The 12800-nt window shown below is 34.9% G+C and overlaps 1 protein-coding gene across 1 annotated transcript; it reads left to right on the top strand.

Annotated features, from left to right (window-relative positions):
- Nucleotides 1–5180: 5180 nt before the first annotated feature.
- LOC133309383 (uncharacterized) lies at nt 5181–12002 on the top strand (the record flags this gene model as incomplete). The annotated part of the gene is made up of 7 exons (XM_061510145.1): nt 5181–5993; nt 6085–6825; nt 7137–7368; nt 7567–7958; nt 8834–9586; nt 9857–10692; nt 11888–12002. Coding segments are annotated over 7 exons (3882 nt in total), but the record flags the coding sequence as incomplete, so codon positions are not given.
- Nucleotides 12003–12800: the final 798 nt, after the last annotated feature.

The following is a 12800-nucleotide window of genomic DNA, read 5'->3' on the forward strand; positions in this document are numbered from 1 at the left end:
CTTCCCACAGCCGTAACAATACGCATAGGAGTTTTCATTTTTATCACATGCAGACCAAATGCTTCAGCTACATAATCAGCAATAAAAGAATGCGTGGCACCAGAATCAAACAAAACACTAAGCATTTCATCATGAATAGAAATCATACCTCGCACCAAACTAGCTGACCTCTCAGCCTCTAGGGGCAGTCCCTAATAAAATGCCCAGGTTGGCCACATTTGTAACACAATCTTTGCTCTTTTCTGCAAACCCCAGCATGAACTTTACCACATGTAGCACATAGAGAAGCAGGCTTAATATTTCCAGGCTTAGAATTTCCCGCCTTTTTGAACTTACCATCAGACTGTCTAACCTGCAACCCTTTTCCTTTAGAATTCCCAGAAGTGTTTTTAGGACCAGAATTAGGAGCAGATTGGTCCTTATGCTTCCTTCTGTAATATTCTTGAATATTTTTACACTTTTTAACAAGTGCAGCAAAAGTATCAAATGAGTCACCTGCAAGTTTTTCAGAGATGTTATCATGTAATCCTCTATGAAATTTAAAAATCAAGTCATCCTCTGTAGGTGGAGCTCTCTGGAAATGAGAGTATTTGGCCAGCTTATTGAACTTATTCAAGTATTCATCAATAGACATCTGACCCTGCTTTAGTTCTTCAAATTCACCCTTCTTCCTTATCCGGGCTTCAGCCGGAAAGTATTTCAGCAAGAATTGCCTTTCAAAGAAAGGCCAGGTAATAGCATAACCCTGACATTCCAAGGGCAGACGGGTATTTCTCCACCAATCAGCTGCATCATTCTGCAACATATAAGAAGCATACAACAATTTCTGCTGATCATCACACTCCATGACAGTAAAAATGCGATCCAATTCTTCTAACCACTGAATTGCAGCAATAGGATCAATGCCTCCTTTATAATTTGGTGGTGCATGTTTTCGGAAGGCATTTAGCATTCTTTCTCTTTGCTCTCTATTAGTGGCTGGCTGTGCCACACCACCCCTGTGACTAGATTCTTCATTCACATCATTATTTCCTTCACCCTCCACAACAATGGGATTATGAGGAGGAGGAACAGGCTGTTGTGGTTGTGGCTCAGGCTGTGGCTGTTGCAAAGGCTGTGGCTGTGGACCTTGCCCACCCGCCCTCACCTCAACCAAGAGTAATCTCATCATTTCAATATTCGCCATTCTGCTTGCTGCCATCATTTCTTGATTGGCCAACCTATTAGCCTCTAACAGATCTTGATTTGCTTTCATCATCACTTCTAGCTCTCGCTGCCTAGCTGCAGCCATATTTTGTTGCATCTCAGTTAAGGCCATTATCATTGGATCTGGCTGTGAAGTATTTCCCCGCGGGTTAAGTCGGGGTCTTGCCAAATCTGCCAATATTGGATCGGTCGGGTCAATAGGAGGATCAGAAGTCCTTCTTGGGCGAACCATAATTCTGCATATTTCACACAAAGGAATGAGTTAGCTACGCTCACACTCGGTGATCAGACATGCATATCATAGTATTCCAAGAAAACTCAAGAACATAACAACCCGAACAGTTCATGCAATATTTCACAGGCTCTCCTAGAGAAACTGCTCTGATACCATAAATGTAACATCCCCGTCTCGAGCCGGTTCAATTAACATACATATGATACAAACAGAAACAGCGGAAGACTTAACTTACAAAAATATGAGCTAACTTTTTCTTTTTCTAACTTAATTCTTACTCGGTGTAAACGAAAATCGGGCAGAGTTTCCTCTATAAATCGGACAACTGGGGATTTTTCCAATCCCACTCAGAAGCATTTCCTGATAAACAGTTTATACAACATATCAATTCAGAAATACCAGATATCCAAATATAATCAAATACCCATACATGGGCGCATGCATAACATGGCTCCGTGCCACTAAATCTAACAGCATGCCATCAAAACATAAACCTATCTGAATACTACATCATCATATAACGTTCCTGAATACTCAAATGTACATGCATCAAACTGATAGACATGTACAAAACATATACAGGCCATATACAAAATAAAGGATCAACATCATGATCCATCAAATGCGAAAATACTAGAATACATCAAACACTCCAAAAAGGTAGTAGCCTACAGCCACTCAAAATCCGGTCTGTCAACTGCCTCAGCCACGTGTCGTGTCCCTGCCTAGTGAGGACTCACCGGAAATCTGGGCCCCTGAAAATGTGTCCCCAAAGAGGGGTGAGATTACAAATCTCAATAAGCTCCAGGTTTATAGAGAATTCTCCATACCCCTGGCTCACTCCTGCATGAAATTCAGATACAGAGTATACAAATACAACATATAACAGATATCATAACAGAACAGAGCATATATCCATATCATATCAGAGATGTGCGCCGTCATTCCCAAGGGAGGACCCCAAGCGGAAATCAACGCACGTGTTCCCGAGGGAGGACCCCAAAGCGGAACCAGACATATCAGAGGAGTACACCATCAGTCCCGAGGGAGGACCCCAAAGCGGACGTCCGGGTACTATACAATCAATGGCCAGAGATTGTTACAGAAATCAAATTACAGAAGTCACATCAGAGCAAAACATATCATGTTATCAAATAACTCTATATGAATGCATCTATACAAAGCATCTAAATCACAGTCATACAGTCCAACCATAGTTCACTAACCATGGTGGAGCACTCAAGCAGGAAAAGACTCCTTAAACATAGAGCTTACCTCTTGAAGCTTTACCAATACGCTTACTTGTGGAACAAGTTACTTTTATCGCTTCAAGAGATTTCCGATCCTTCTCAATCCCTAGGCACACCTAGAGAATAATTTACAATGCATCAATAAAATGATGCAATACCATAATTATTTCATAAGCATACATTTTATCGCTTATTTTCCTTTCTTTGCATTTTTGCCAATCCTATGCCAATACACAAGTCTAGACCTCTTTATAACCGTTGGTGTTCTTTAATTTAATCAACCATTCCCTTAGGAATTTTCAACATAAATCATGCTATTTTTCTTCAAAACTCATCACCTTTATACAATTTATTACAACACATTTTATTTAAAATAAAATGTACAAAATATGTCCCTAAATACCCTATAGGTCGAATCCTACAAGGGGAATTTCCAAAGATCCTTCTCTTTTACAATGCATTTTCGTTACTTCATTACAACTTGCAAACACCTAGGAATGCTTCCACTAAATTCCTATTTTGAGTTTAGACACCAAGTCCTTTTTACTTAGGCATTCTTACTAACTCATCCATTTTCACTCATTTCCAACACACTATACCTTCACAATTCTTAAGATAAAATTTTTGCACAACAACCTACTCTTCATCTATGATGGCCGAACATGTAGAGGAAATCATAGGATTTTTTTCTAATTTTTTTTACATACATACAAATGCTTATTTTCATTTTATACATCAAAATATCAATTATTCCTCATCAATACATATTTTAACACATCATGCTTTTCCACCCAAGGCATATACACAATTTTATAACTTAAATAATCAAAACAACATCATGGAAATAGAGGTTTGTTACCTCAAATCAACTACCCAAAGCCTAGAAGACCTACACCAAGAGAATCTCCATCAAAAACTTCATTTTGCCCTCTTGATGAATAGTACACGAATTTGGGGAAGGAAATATCTCCTCACACAACCAATGATAGCTCAAATAAATGGGTGGGATGGACTCATTGGGTGGTTTCCCATCGATTTCAAGTAGTGGGACTTGTGATTTGGTTAACTTTGGAGTGAGAATCAAAGAAATGAAGAACCAAACCCTACCCCCCCTTTTCACCAAGTGCAGCTCGGCTTCTTTGAGGAAGAGAGGAGAGAGAGCTGATTTTGAATAGTGCTCATTTGAGTCACTTAAGCTTTTAAGCACATGTGGCCCTTTTACCCGGTTGTTTTTCTATCGCGTATTTTTACTTAATTGACCCGGAACTTAACTTAAAGCTACAAATATATTTTTATTTTTCTAAAGTCATTTAAATTAATTTTTATTTCCTAAGTAACAATATTCATAATTCACAGTATGGTTTTTGCACCGTTTTTGACGAAATGCACTGTGCATCACTAATTGTACTTCCTTTACTTACGAAACTTAAAACTTATAAACTTATCATTTTCTTGGGCCTATATTGACTTGCTTGGCATATATTGGACTTTCTTATTCTTATTTCATCAATTATTTATTTCTGGACTCTACCGGTTGCTTAAACAGCAGTACAAAACACCCGGTAGAAACACTATTCACGAGATTTTCACGGAAAGTGCCAGACTATACAATTTTTCGTTCTGAACTCATATTTGTCATCAGAATTTTCAAATTATGTTCCTAAAATTATTTTGCTCATTTTAAGCTCTACCGGTTAATTCACAAAACTGTAAATTCTCCGGCAGAACGCACTGTTCATAACATAGTCATGATTACAGTCAAAATACTCGAAATCGCTCACTGAATCTAATTATGGCATTTAAATCCTTAAATTAAATCTCTAACTAAGATTTACCAGTTAGGGTCATTATACAATGGATCTGCTAGTTTTCACAATTGTAGAAAACTGGAATTTCAATACTCCAGTTACTTCTGAAAATTAGGTAAAAACAATATTTAAAATTCCAAGAAAGTATTAAATTGCTAAATGTGATCACAAAAATTTAAGATGAAAAATATTGGGATCTTTTAATATCGGAAGTCATTTAAATTACTCCACGTTGCATTTAAAAAATAAAAATAAAAAAACCATAATTATGATCACAAAAAATTGAGAACTCTTTAAATCAGGATTAATTTAAATATCGTACTTTATGAGAGGTATTTGATTATAAAGTAGACAGGCATAAGTAGCTTTAGATGAAACTGAGAACTGGACTATGATAAAAATCACTTCCCAATTAAACTCGACTAGCGAGTGTGGGGTGGGAGCAATCCTTATACATAATCTTATCTTTGCAAATAATGATAAAGTGACTGTTTTCGGGACACCGGTAATGACAAAAAAATAAAATAAAAATGGGAAGTACAATGCAACATACACTGCTTTGAGTCAACAATAAATATTCTTTTTTCTTTTCTTTTCCTGGTTATTTTATTTTTTGTTATTTTATTTTGTGTCAAAAGTAAATATTAATTTATTATAAATTGTTCTTCTTTTATGTTTTAGATGATTCCAAACTTTGAGAGGTTGACAATAAGCTACAGGGACGCTAACAAGATACTGCAAGCCAAAAATTTAGGTGCCCTCTTCACCAAATTGACATTTCTTGAGTTGACCAATTGTGAATATGAAGAGGCTTCTTTTCCCGATTGGTTTCTCCAAAATGTGTGTACTCTTGAGCACTTACTTGTTCAATGGAGTTCCTACAAGAAGATATTCCAAGATGAAAGACAAGTAAGTGAAAAAACTTACCCAAAGCTCAAAACGTTGACACTGAATCAATTACCTACACTTCAACATATCTGTGAAGAAGGATCCCAAATTGACCCCGTCCTTCGGGTTCTTGAAGAATTAGTAGTTCATAAATGTCCTAGTTTGACAAACTTGTTACCTTCCTCTGTTACCTTCTTTCACTTGACGTATTTGGAGATAACAAATTGCAATGGGTTGATAAATTTAATTACATCTCCTACGGCAAGAAGTTTAGTCAAATTGATAGCATTGAAGGTAAAAGAGTGTAATTCACTTGAAGAAATACTGATAGGAAAGGGAGAAGAGTATGAAATTGTATTTATTAGATTGGAAATATTGGTGTTGGAAAGTTTGCCAAGTCTCAACAAATTTTGCTCTAATAAGTGCTTTTTGAGGTTTCCATTGTTGGAGCGAGTGGTTGTGAGGCAATGTCCTCGCTTGAAGATTTTCTCCGTGGAAAACACAAGCACACCAAATCTTCGAAAAGTGAAAGTAGCAGAAAATGATGAAGAATGGCATTGGAATGGGAACTTAAATGATACAATAAAGAAAATGTTTGAAGATAAGGTATGCTTTGATTTACTAATTGATTTCCTGTGTAATAATAAATCAATGCATTAGTTTTATTTAAACTAACCAAATAGAATCATTTACACAGGTGGCATTTTGTAGTTTCATGCATTTGAAATTATCTGAATATCCTGAGATGAAAGAGTTATGGTATGGTCAACCTCAATGCAATGTATTCAGCAATTTGACGTCTCTTGTGGTTCATAAATGTGATTTTTTATTGGATGTACTCTTTCAACCAAATTTACTTAATGTGCTTTCGAACTTGGAAGAACTAGATGTAAGAGACTGTAGTTCATTAGAAGCTGTGTTTGATGTGAAAGTTGAATTTGCTACAGAAATTCTAATGAAGAATTCCACTCTGTTAAAAAAGTTAACACTATCTAATCTTCCTAAACTAAAGCATGTGTGGAAGGAAGATCCTCATGGAACTGTTAGCTTTCAGAATTTGTGTGAAGTATCTATTATAGAATGCAAGATCTTAACAAGTCTCTTTCCACTCTCAATAGCAAGAGATATCAAAAAACTTCAAGATCTTCAAGTAACTAGCTGTGGGGTTGAAAAAATTATCTCTAAGGAAGAAGGAGATGAGGAGATAATTAAACTTGAGTTCCCTCATTTGACATCCCTTCAACTAATGCATTTGCCTAAACTCAAGTCATTCTTTAATGGGATCCATTCTCTTCAATGTAAATCCTTGAAAACAATAAATGTGTTCAACTGTCCAAAGTTGGAACTATTTAAGACACAGCCTATGAGCTACCCAGAAAGAACTACAGATGACAAACTCCGTGTCTCAACTTATCAACCTCTTTTCACAATCGAAGAGGTATGGGTAGTGCAAAATTTTATCTTTGCTGTAGTGAATATTTTTTACATACTCCAGTCTCTTCATTTTTATTTTTTTCATTTTATGTTGATTTCATCAAAGAGAATTTTTTCAAAATATTTACCCAAGCAAAAAGCAGTTATCTTCCATTGTCTCCATCTGGTGAGAAATACAATTGTTTTTTCAGATGGGCTGATTAATCATTTGCATTTTGTTGATATTCTAATTAGTACTATGTATATATATTCTTTTGTTGAGAACAGAGAAGGAAAATATAGATATCTTCAGTTCTAATTTTGGTTATGCAACAGGTACTTCCTAATGCAGAGAGGTTGAGGCTGAATAATAAAGATTTTGACATCTTATTGCAAAGCCAATATTCAGGGAAGCTATTCAGCAAACTTAAATGGATTTGGGTGTCCGAATTCACTGATGAAGAAGCTCCTTTTCCGTATTGGTTTCTAAAAAATGTACCCAATTTGGAAGTGCTAGTGGTTGAATGGAGTTTCTTCACAGAGATATTCCAAGACGAACAACTTAATGGTTAGGAAAGACAAATCAAAATTAGCACAATGCCTAGAGACTTGACATTACATAAACTTCAACATATATGCAAGGAAGGATTCCAAATTGACCCCATTCTTCAATGTCTTGAAAGCATACATGTTTTCCAATGTTCCAGTCTGATAAATTTGGTGCCTTCCTCTGTTACTTTTAATTACTTGACTAATTTGGTGATAGAAAACTGCATTGGGCTCATAAATTTGATAGCATGCTCAACAGCAAAGAGTCTGGTCAAGCTCACAAGAATGAAGATTAAAGGGTGCGATTTATTAGAGGATGTGGTGAGTGGAAAAGAAGATGAGACAAACAATGAGATTGCTTTTTCCAATTTGCAAACTCTGGAACTTATTTGTTTACCTAGGCTCCGAAGGTTTTGCTCATGCAAGTGCTTCATTAGGTTTCCATTGTTGGAAGAAGTAGTAGTTAAAGAATGCCCTAGAATGGAAATTTTTTCTTTGGGAGACACGAGCACATCAAATCTTCAAGATATACAAAGAGAAGAAAATAATGAAGAATCAAGCTGGGAGGGTGACCTGAATGAAACAATAAAGAAAATGTTTGAAGATAAGGTATGCTTTGATTTAATAATTGATTTCCTATGTAACAATAAATCATTCTCTTTTGCTGTTTTTTTCTGCTTTGGAGTCTGGATGGTTGATTTTTAAGTTTCAACATAATAAAATTTGAAGAGAACCAACAGATTTTGGATTATATCAGTATATCTCAATCTTTTATAGAAAAAAGTTAAGCGAAAGTGTGACACAAATCCACATTCTAAATCATCATTACTCTTCTTTTCTACAGGGTAATAACCATTCATTTACTATGTTTAAATTAAGGGCTCACTGTGTGTACTTTAAAAGGATGTAAGTTATGTACTTTTAGTTTTTTACTCTATGTACTCCCGGTAATACATAGTTATAAAATGAAAAATTACATTTTTTCACTTTCCATGTTAACTGACGTGACTGAGAAGAGAGAAAAAAAAAGCAACTTTTCATGTTATAACTATGTACTACCGAGAGTACATAGAGTAAAAAAACTAAAAGGACATAGCTTACATCCTTTTAAAGCAAAGTTAGTTTTCCCTTAAATTAATAATCACTTGGCTATTGGCTAAAATTGCTTTTTTGTTTAAATGTTTACTTAATCAAAATTTCATTACAACTAGATCTCCTTTTCTACAATTATAAAATCTTTTAAGAGCTTGGAATTTCAACTTAACCCATGCATTCTTGTTGTTATTAGTGGCATATTATAAGTCTAGATTTTCCAATTAACTTCCTCGTTTGAATATATAAAACATTATTTCTCCTAATTTGGAATTCAAAAGGCTAGCATTATCAAATGTTGAAAGAGTTTAGTTACACATCTATAATTTCAATTGAGTAAAATTTGCAGCCTTACTTTTGTTTCATCTAACTAAATACAATCATTTACACAGGTGGCATTTTGTAGTTTTAAGCATTTGAAACTATCTGAATATCCTGAGCTGAAAGAGTTATGGTATGGCCATCTTCATAGCAATGTATTCAGCAAATTGACGCATCTAGTGGTTCATAAATGTGATTTTTTATCTGAAGTACTCTTCCAACTGAATTTACTAGAAGTTCTTATGAACTTGAAAGAACTAGACGTAAGAGAATGTGATTCATTAGAAGCAGTGTTTGATGTGAAAGGTAAATCTGGAACAGATGTTAGAGTGAAGAATTCTTCTCAGTTAAAAAAAGTAACCCTATCTAATCTTTCGAATCTGAAGCATGTGTGGAAGGAAGAAGACTCACACGGAACTCTGAGTTTTCAGAATCTATGTGAAGTATCTGTTATTAAATGTGAAATCTTAACAAGTCTTTTTCCACTCTCAATAGCTAGAGATATGATAAATCTTCAATATCTTGAAGTACAAGTATGTGGGGTTGAAGAAATTGTTGCCAAAGAAGGAGGAACAGAGGAGATAATTAACTTTGAGTTTCCTCATTTGAAATCCCATTACCTTACACATTTGCCTAATCTGAAGGCATTCTTTAATGGGATCCATTCTCTTCAATGTAAATCCTTGAAAAGAATAAATGTGTTCAATTGTCAAAAATTGGAGCTATTTAAGACACAACCTATGACTATGAGCTACGAAGAAAGAGATGGAGATGACAAACTGATACATGTCTCATCTATTCAACCTCTTTTCACAATTGAAGAGGTATGGGTAGCACTAAATCTTATCTTTGTTGTGGTGATTATCATGTGCCCCAATTTTACTGTTTTTTTCATTTTTAAATTGATTTTGGCAAAGAAATTTTTTCAAAATATCTACACTATTTATAGAAGAAAACAATCCTCTTCGAATGTCCGGTTCTCGTGAGTAAAACAATTATTTTTTTTAATATCTACACTAAATAGATACTCTTTTTTTTTATAACTGAGAAGGAAAATATAGAATTATTCACTTTTAGTTTTGTTTATGCCCTAGGTACTTTCTACTGTGGAGAATTTGACGATGAATAATAAAGATTTTGACGTCATATTGCAAAGCCAATATTCAGGGGAGCATTTCACCGAACTTAAAGGTATTACGGTGTGCCAATTCAGCGATGAGGAATCTACTTTTCCGTATTGGTTCATGAAAAATGTACCCAATTTGGAAGTGCTAATGGTCCAACGGAGTTCCTTCACAGAGATATTCCAAGACGAACCACTTATGGGTGAGGAAAGACAAATCAAAATTAGCACACGACCTAGACTGTTGGCATTGTATTGTCTAGATAATCTTCAACATATATGTAGAGAAGGATTCCAAATTGACCCCATTCTTCAGCGTCTTGAAAGCATACTTGTTATTCAATGTTCTAGTCTGACAAATCTGGTGCCAGCCTCTGTTACCTTTAACAACTTGACCTATTTGAAGGTAGAAAACTGCATTGGATTGGTAAATTTGATATCATGCTCAACAGCAAAGAGTCTGGTCAAGCTCACAACAATGAACATAAAAGAGTGCAATTTACTAGAGAATGTAGTTAATGGAAAGGAAGATGAGACAAACAATGAAATTGCTTTTCGAAGTTTGCAAACTCTGGAACTTATCAGTTTACCAAGGCTCCGCAGGTTTTGCTCATGTAATTGCTTCATTAAGTTTCCGTTGTTGGAAGAAGTTGTTGTAAAAGAATGTCCTCGAATGGAGATTTTTTCTTTGGGAGACACGAGCACACCAAATCTCCAAGAAGTACAAATAGAAGAAAATAATGAAAAATCTCGTTGGGAGGGTGGCCTGAATGAAACAATAAACAAAATGTTTGAAGATAATCTAAGGTAAGTGTTGATGAGCCAATTCATTTGGTTTTCACTTTCATTAATTTAAAGACTATCTCTATTAATACACTATCTCTAAAAATTCTTATGATTTGTCTCTCGGTATATTAATTTGATTGAACAGGTTGCATTCTACAGATTCCAACATATGATTCTGTCTGAATACCCACAGCTGTGGAATTTGTGGTATGACCAACTTCATCATAATGTTTTGCAATTTGAAATCTCTAGTGGTGCGCTGATATGATTTTTTATCTTGTGGTATTTTTTCTCAAATGTACTGCAAATTTCAAAGAAGAACTGCCATTTCAATATGGCTTTGCTCCCTTGCATATATAGCTAGTCAAGGCCACCTTGGTAATTCCACTCTCTCTTTCTTGCAGTTCTTCTATCCTATTCCTATGTGTTGCTTTGACCAAGGAACATCCTTAATCAGTTAGCAATTTCTTTCTTCTTCTTTTTCTTTTATTTATTTTCTTCGCTTGTTCTGATACTGAGATTCTGGTCCAAATGGTTAAAGTTGTTTTACGATATTGGAGTCAGTTTTGTAGTCATTTTGGAACATGTTATTGGTTTGAATCAAATGAAAGAACTTCAGCATATGAGAGTAGATTTGTTATTTATCAGGTTATAGAAGCAGTTATGTCACTCAAGTTGTCAATTAAAGAAAATCAATAATTATGCTTTTAAAGAAAACCTTGAGAGGAAAATAATGAAGCGAGGAGATGTGTATGATGTCATCATTTTATTCATCGTCCGTGGAGATATATTATTAAGAGAAGGCTGTCAAATTTAAATTTTTAGATTCACCAATCTCTGTTTTCACACTTAACTTAATCCCTGGCTTATTTAGGTTCTAATTGTTAAACCTTGATAGCTTTTGGCTAGTCAATTGGGATGAGTAGCTTCAATTTCTTGGTGTACGTAGGATGTTCTTATATCTTCATATAATCTAATACGAGGCAGATAGTAGTATTGTAGTGCCTAGTCATGCATACCCAGATTTGCTAGATGTACTGGCATAGCCTCAGTGAACTTCAAGTGGTTTGTAATATATAATTGATAGCTTCTTTAATTACCAATATTTGCTCATAAATTCTGAAATTTCCTTCTCCAACCTTTGCTTTTGCTTTGAACAAGAACAACCATCTTATTTAGCTTCTGAGCGTGTTATTGTGTGATTGTACAATGACAGCTCTACCATGAGTGCATGCGTAGATACTCTGAAGGAGCTGATTTTGGTGCTAATGGCAGAAGGTCTGGGGTCTGGCTCTAAGAACACACAGAAAGCAGGGAAAGAAATATCTTAAAAGAATGCTTGAGTTGATAGAGATATTATAGTAATAGACAATCTCTATTCATTTGTTGATCCGCCAATTCACTTTCCTTTCATTAATTTAAGTCTGTCTCTATTCAGATTATGTGATTGGAGAAATCATAGTAAGACTCATATAAATGATTATGGCTTCAAATTCCTTTTGATTCGGCGCTTGATACATTAATTTGATTGAACAGGTTGCATTTTATACAGAGAAATTTTTGAACCTGTCTGAATACCCACAGGTATAAAATTTGTGGAATGACCAATTTCAACATGATATGTTTTGCAATTTGAAATCTTTAAGATGTGATTTTTGATCATATGGTCTTTTTTTTATGAAATGTACTGCAAATGCTCATGGATTGAAAGAGCTAGCAGTAGTAGACTGATTTGTTAGAAATAATGTTTTATGTTGAAGGTAGGAGCAAACTACTTAATTGAAACGATCAATTTTGTTTGGCTTACCAAAATTAAAGCACATATGGAACGAATACTCTCACAAAATTATCACCATTGGAAACTTATGCATAGTAGTTTTTTTTTTTTTTGGAAGGCCAAAGCTTCTTAAATATGTTTTCAATTGTCACTATAGAATCTCAAGAGAGAAAATCTTCTTGAGCTTCCTCCTTCAATGCTAAGTCCAAGCCCATTGAGGGATTTTTCAAAAACCCTAAACTTTAAACCCTAGATCTCACCTCCTCTATATATATTCATTAGTTGTGGGTGGAGGTTAGGTTAGAGAACAAGATTGAGAGAAAAAATTATTTGAGAGATTTGTGAGTAAAGC

The sequence above is a fragment of the Gastrolobium bilobum genome, unplaced genomic scaffold, assembly GCF_033153095.1.
Source record: "Gastrolobium bilobum isolate Gb01-03AN ecotype WA unplaced genomic scaffold, APGP_CSIRO_Gbil_v1 utg21251, whole genome shotgun sequence".
NCBI lineage: Eukaryota > Viridiplantae > Streptophyta > Magnoliopsida > Fabales > Fabaceae > Gastrolobium > Gastrolobium bilobum.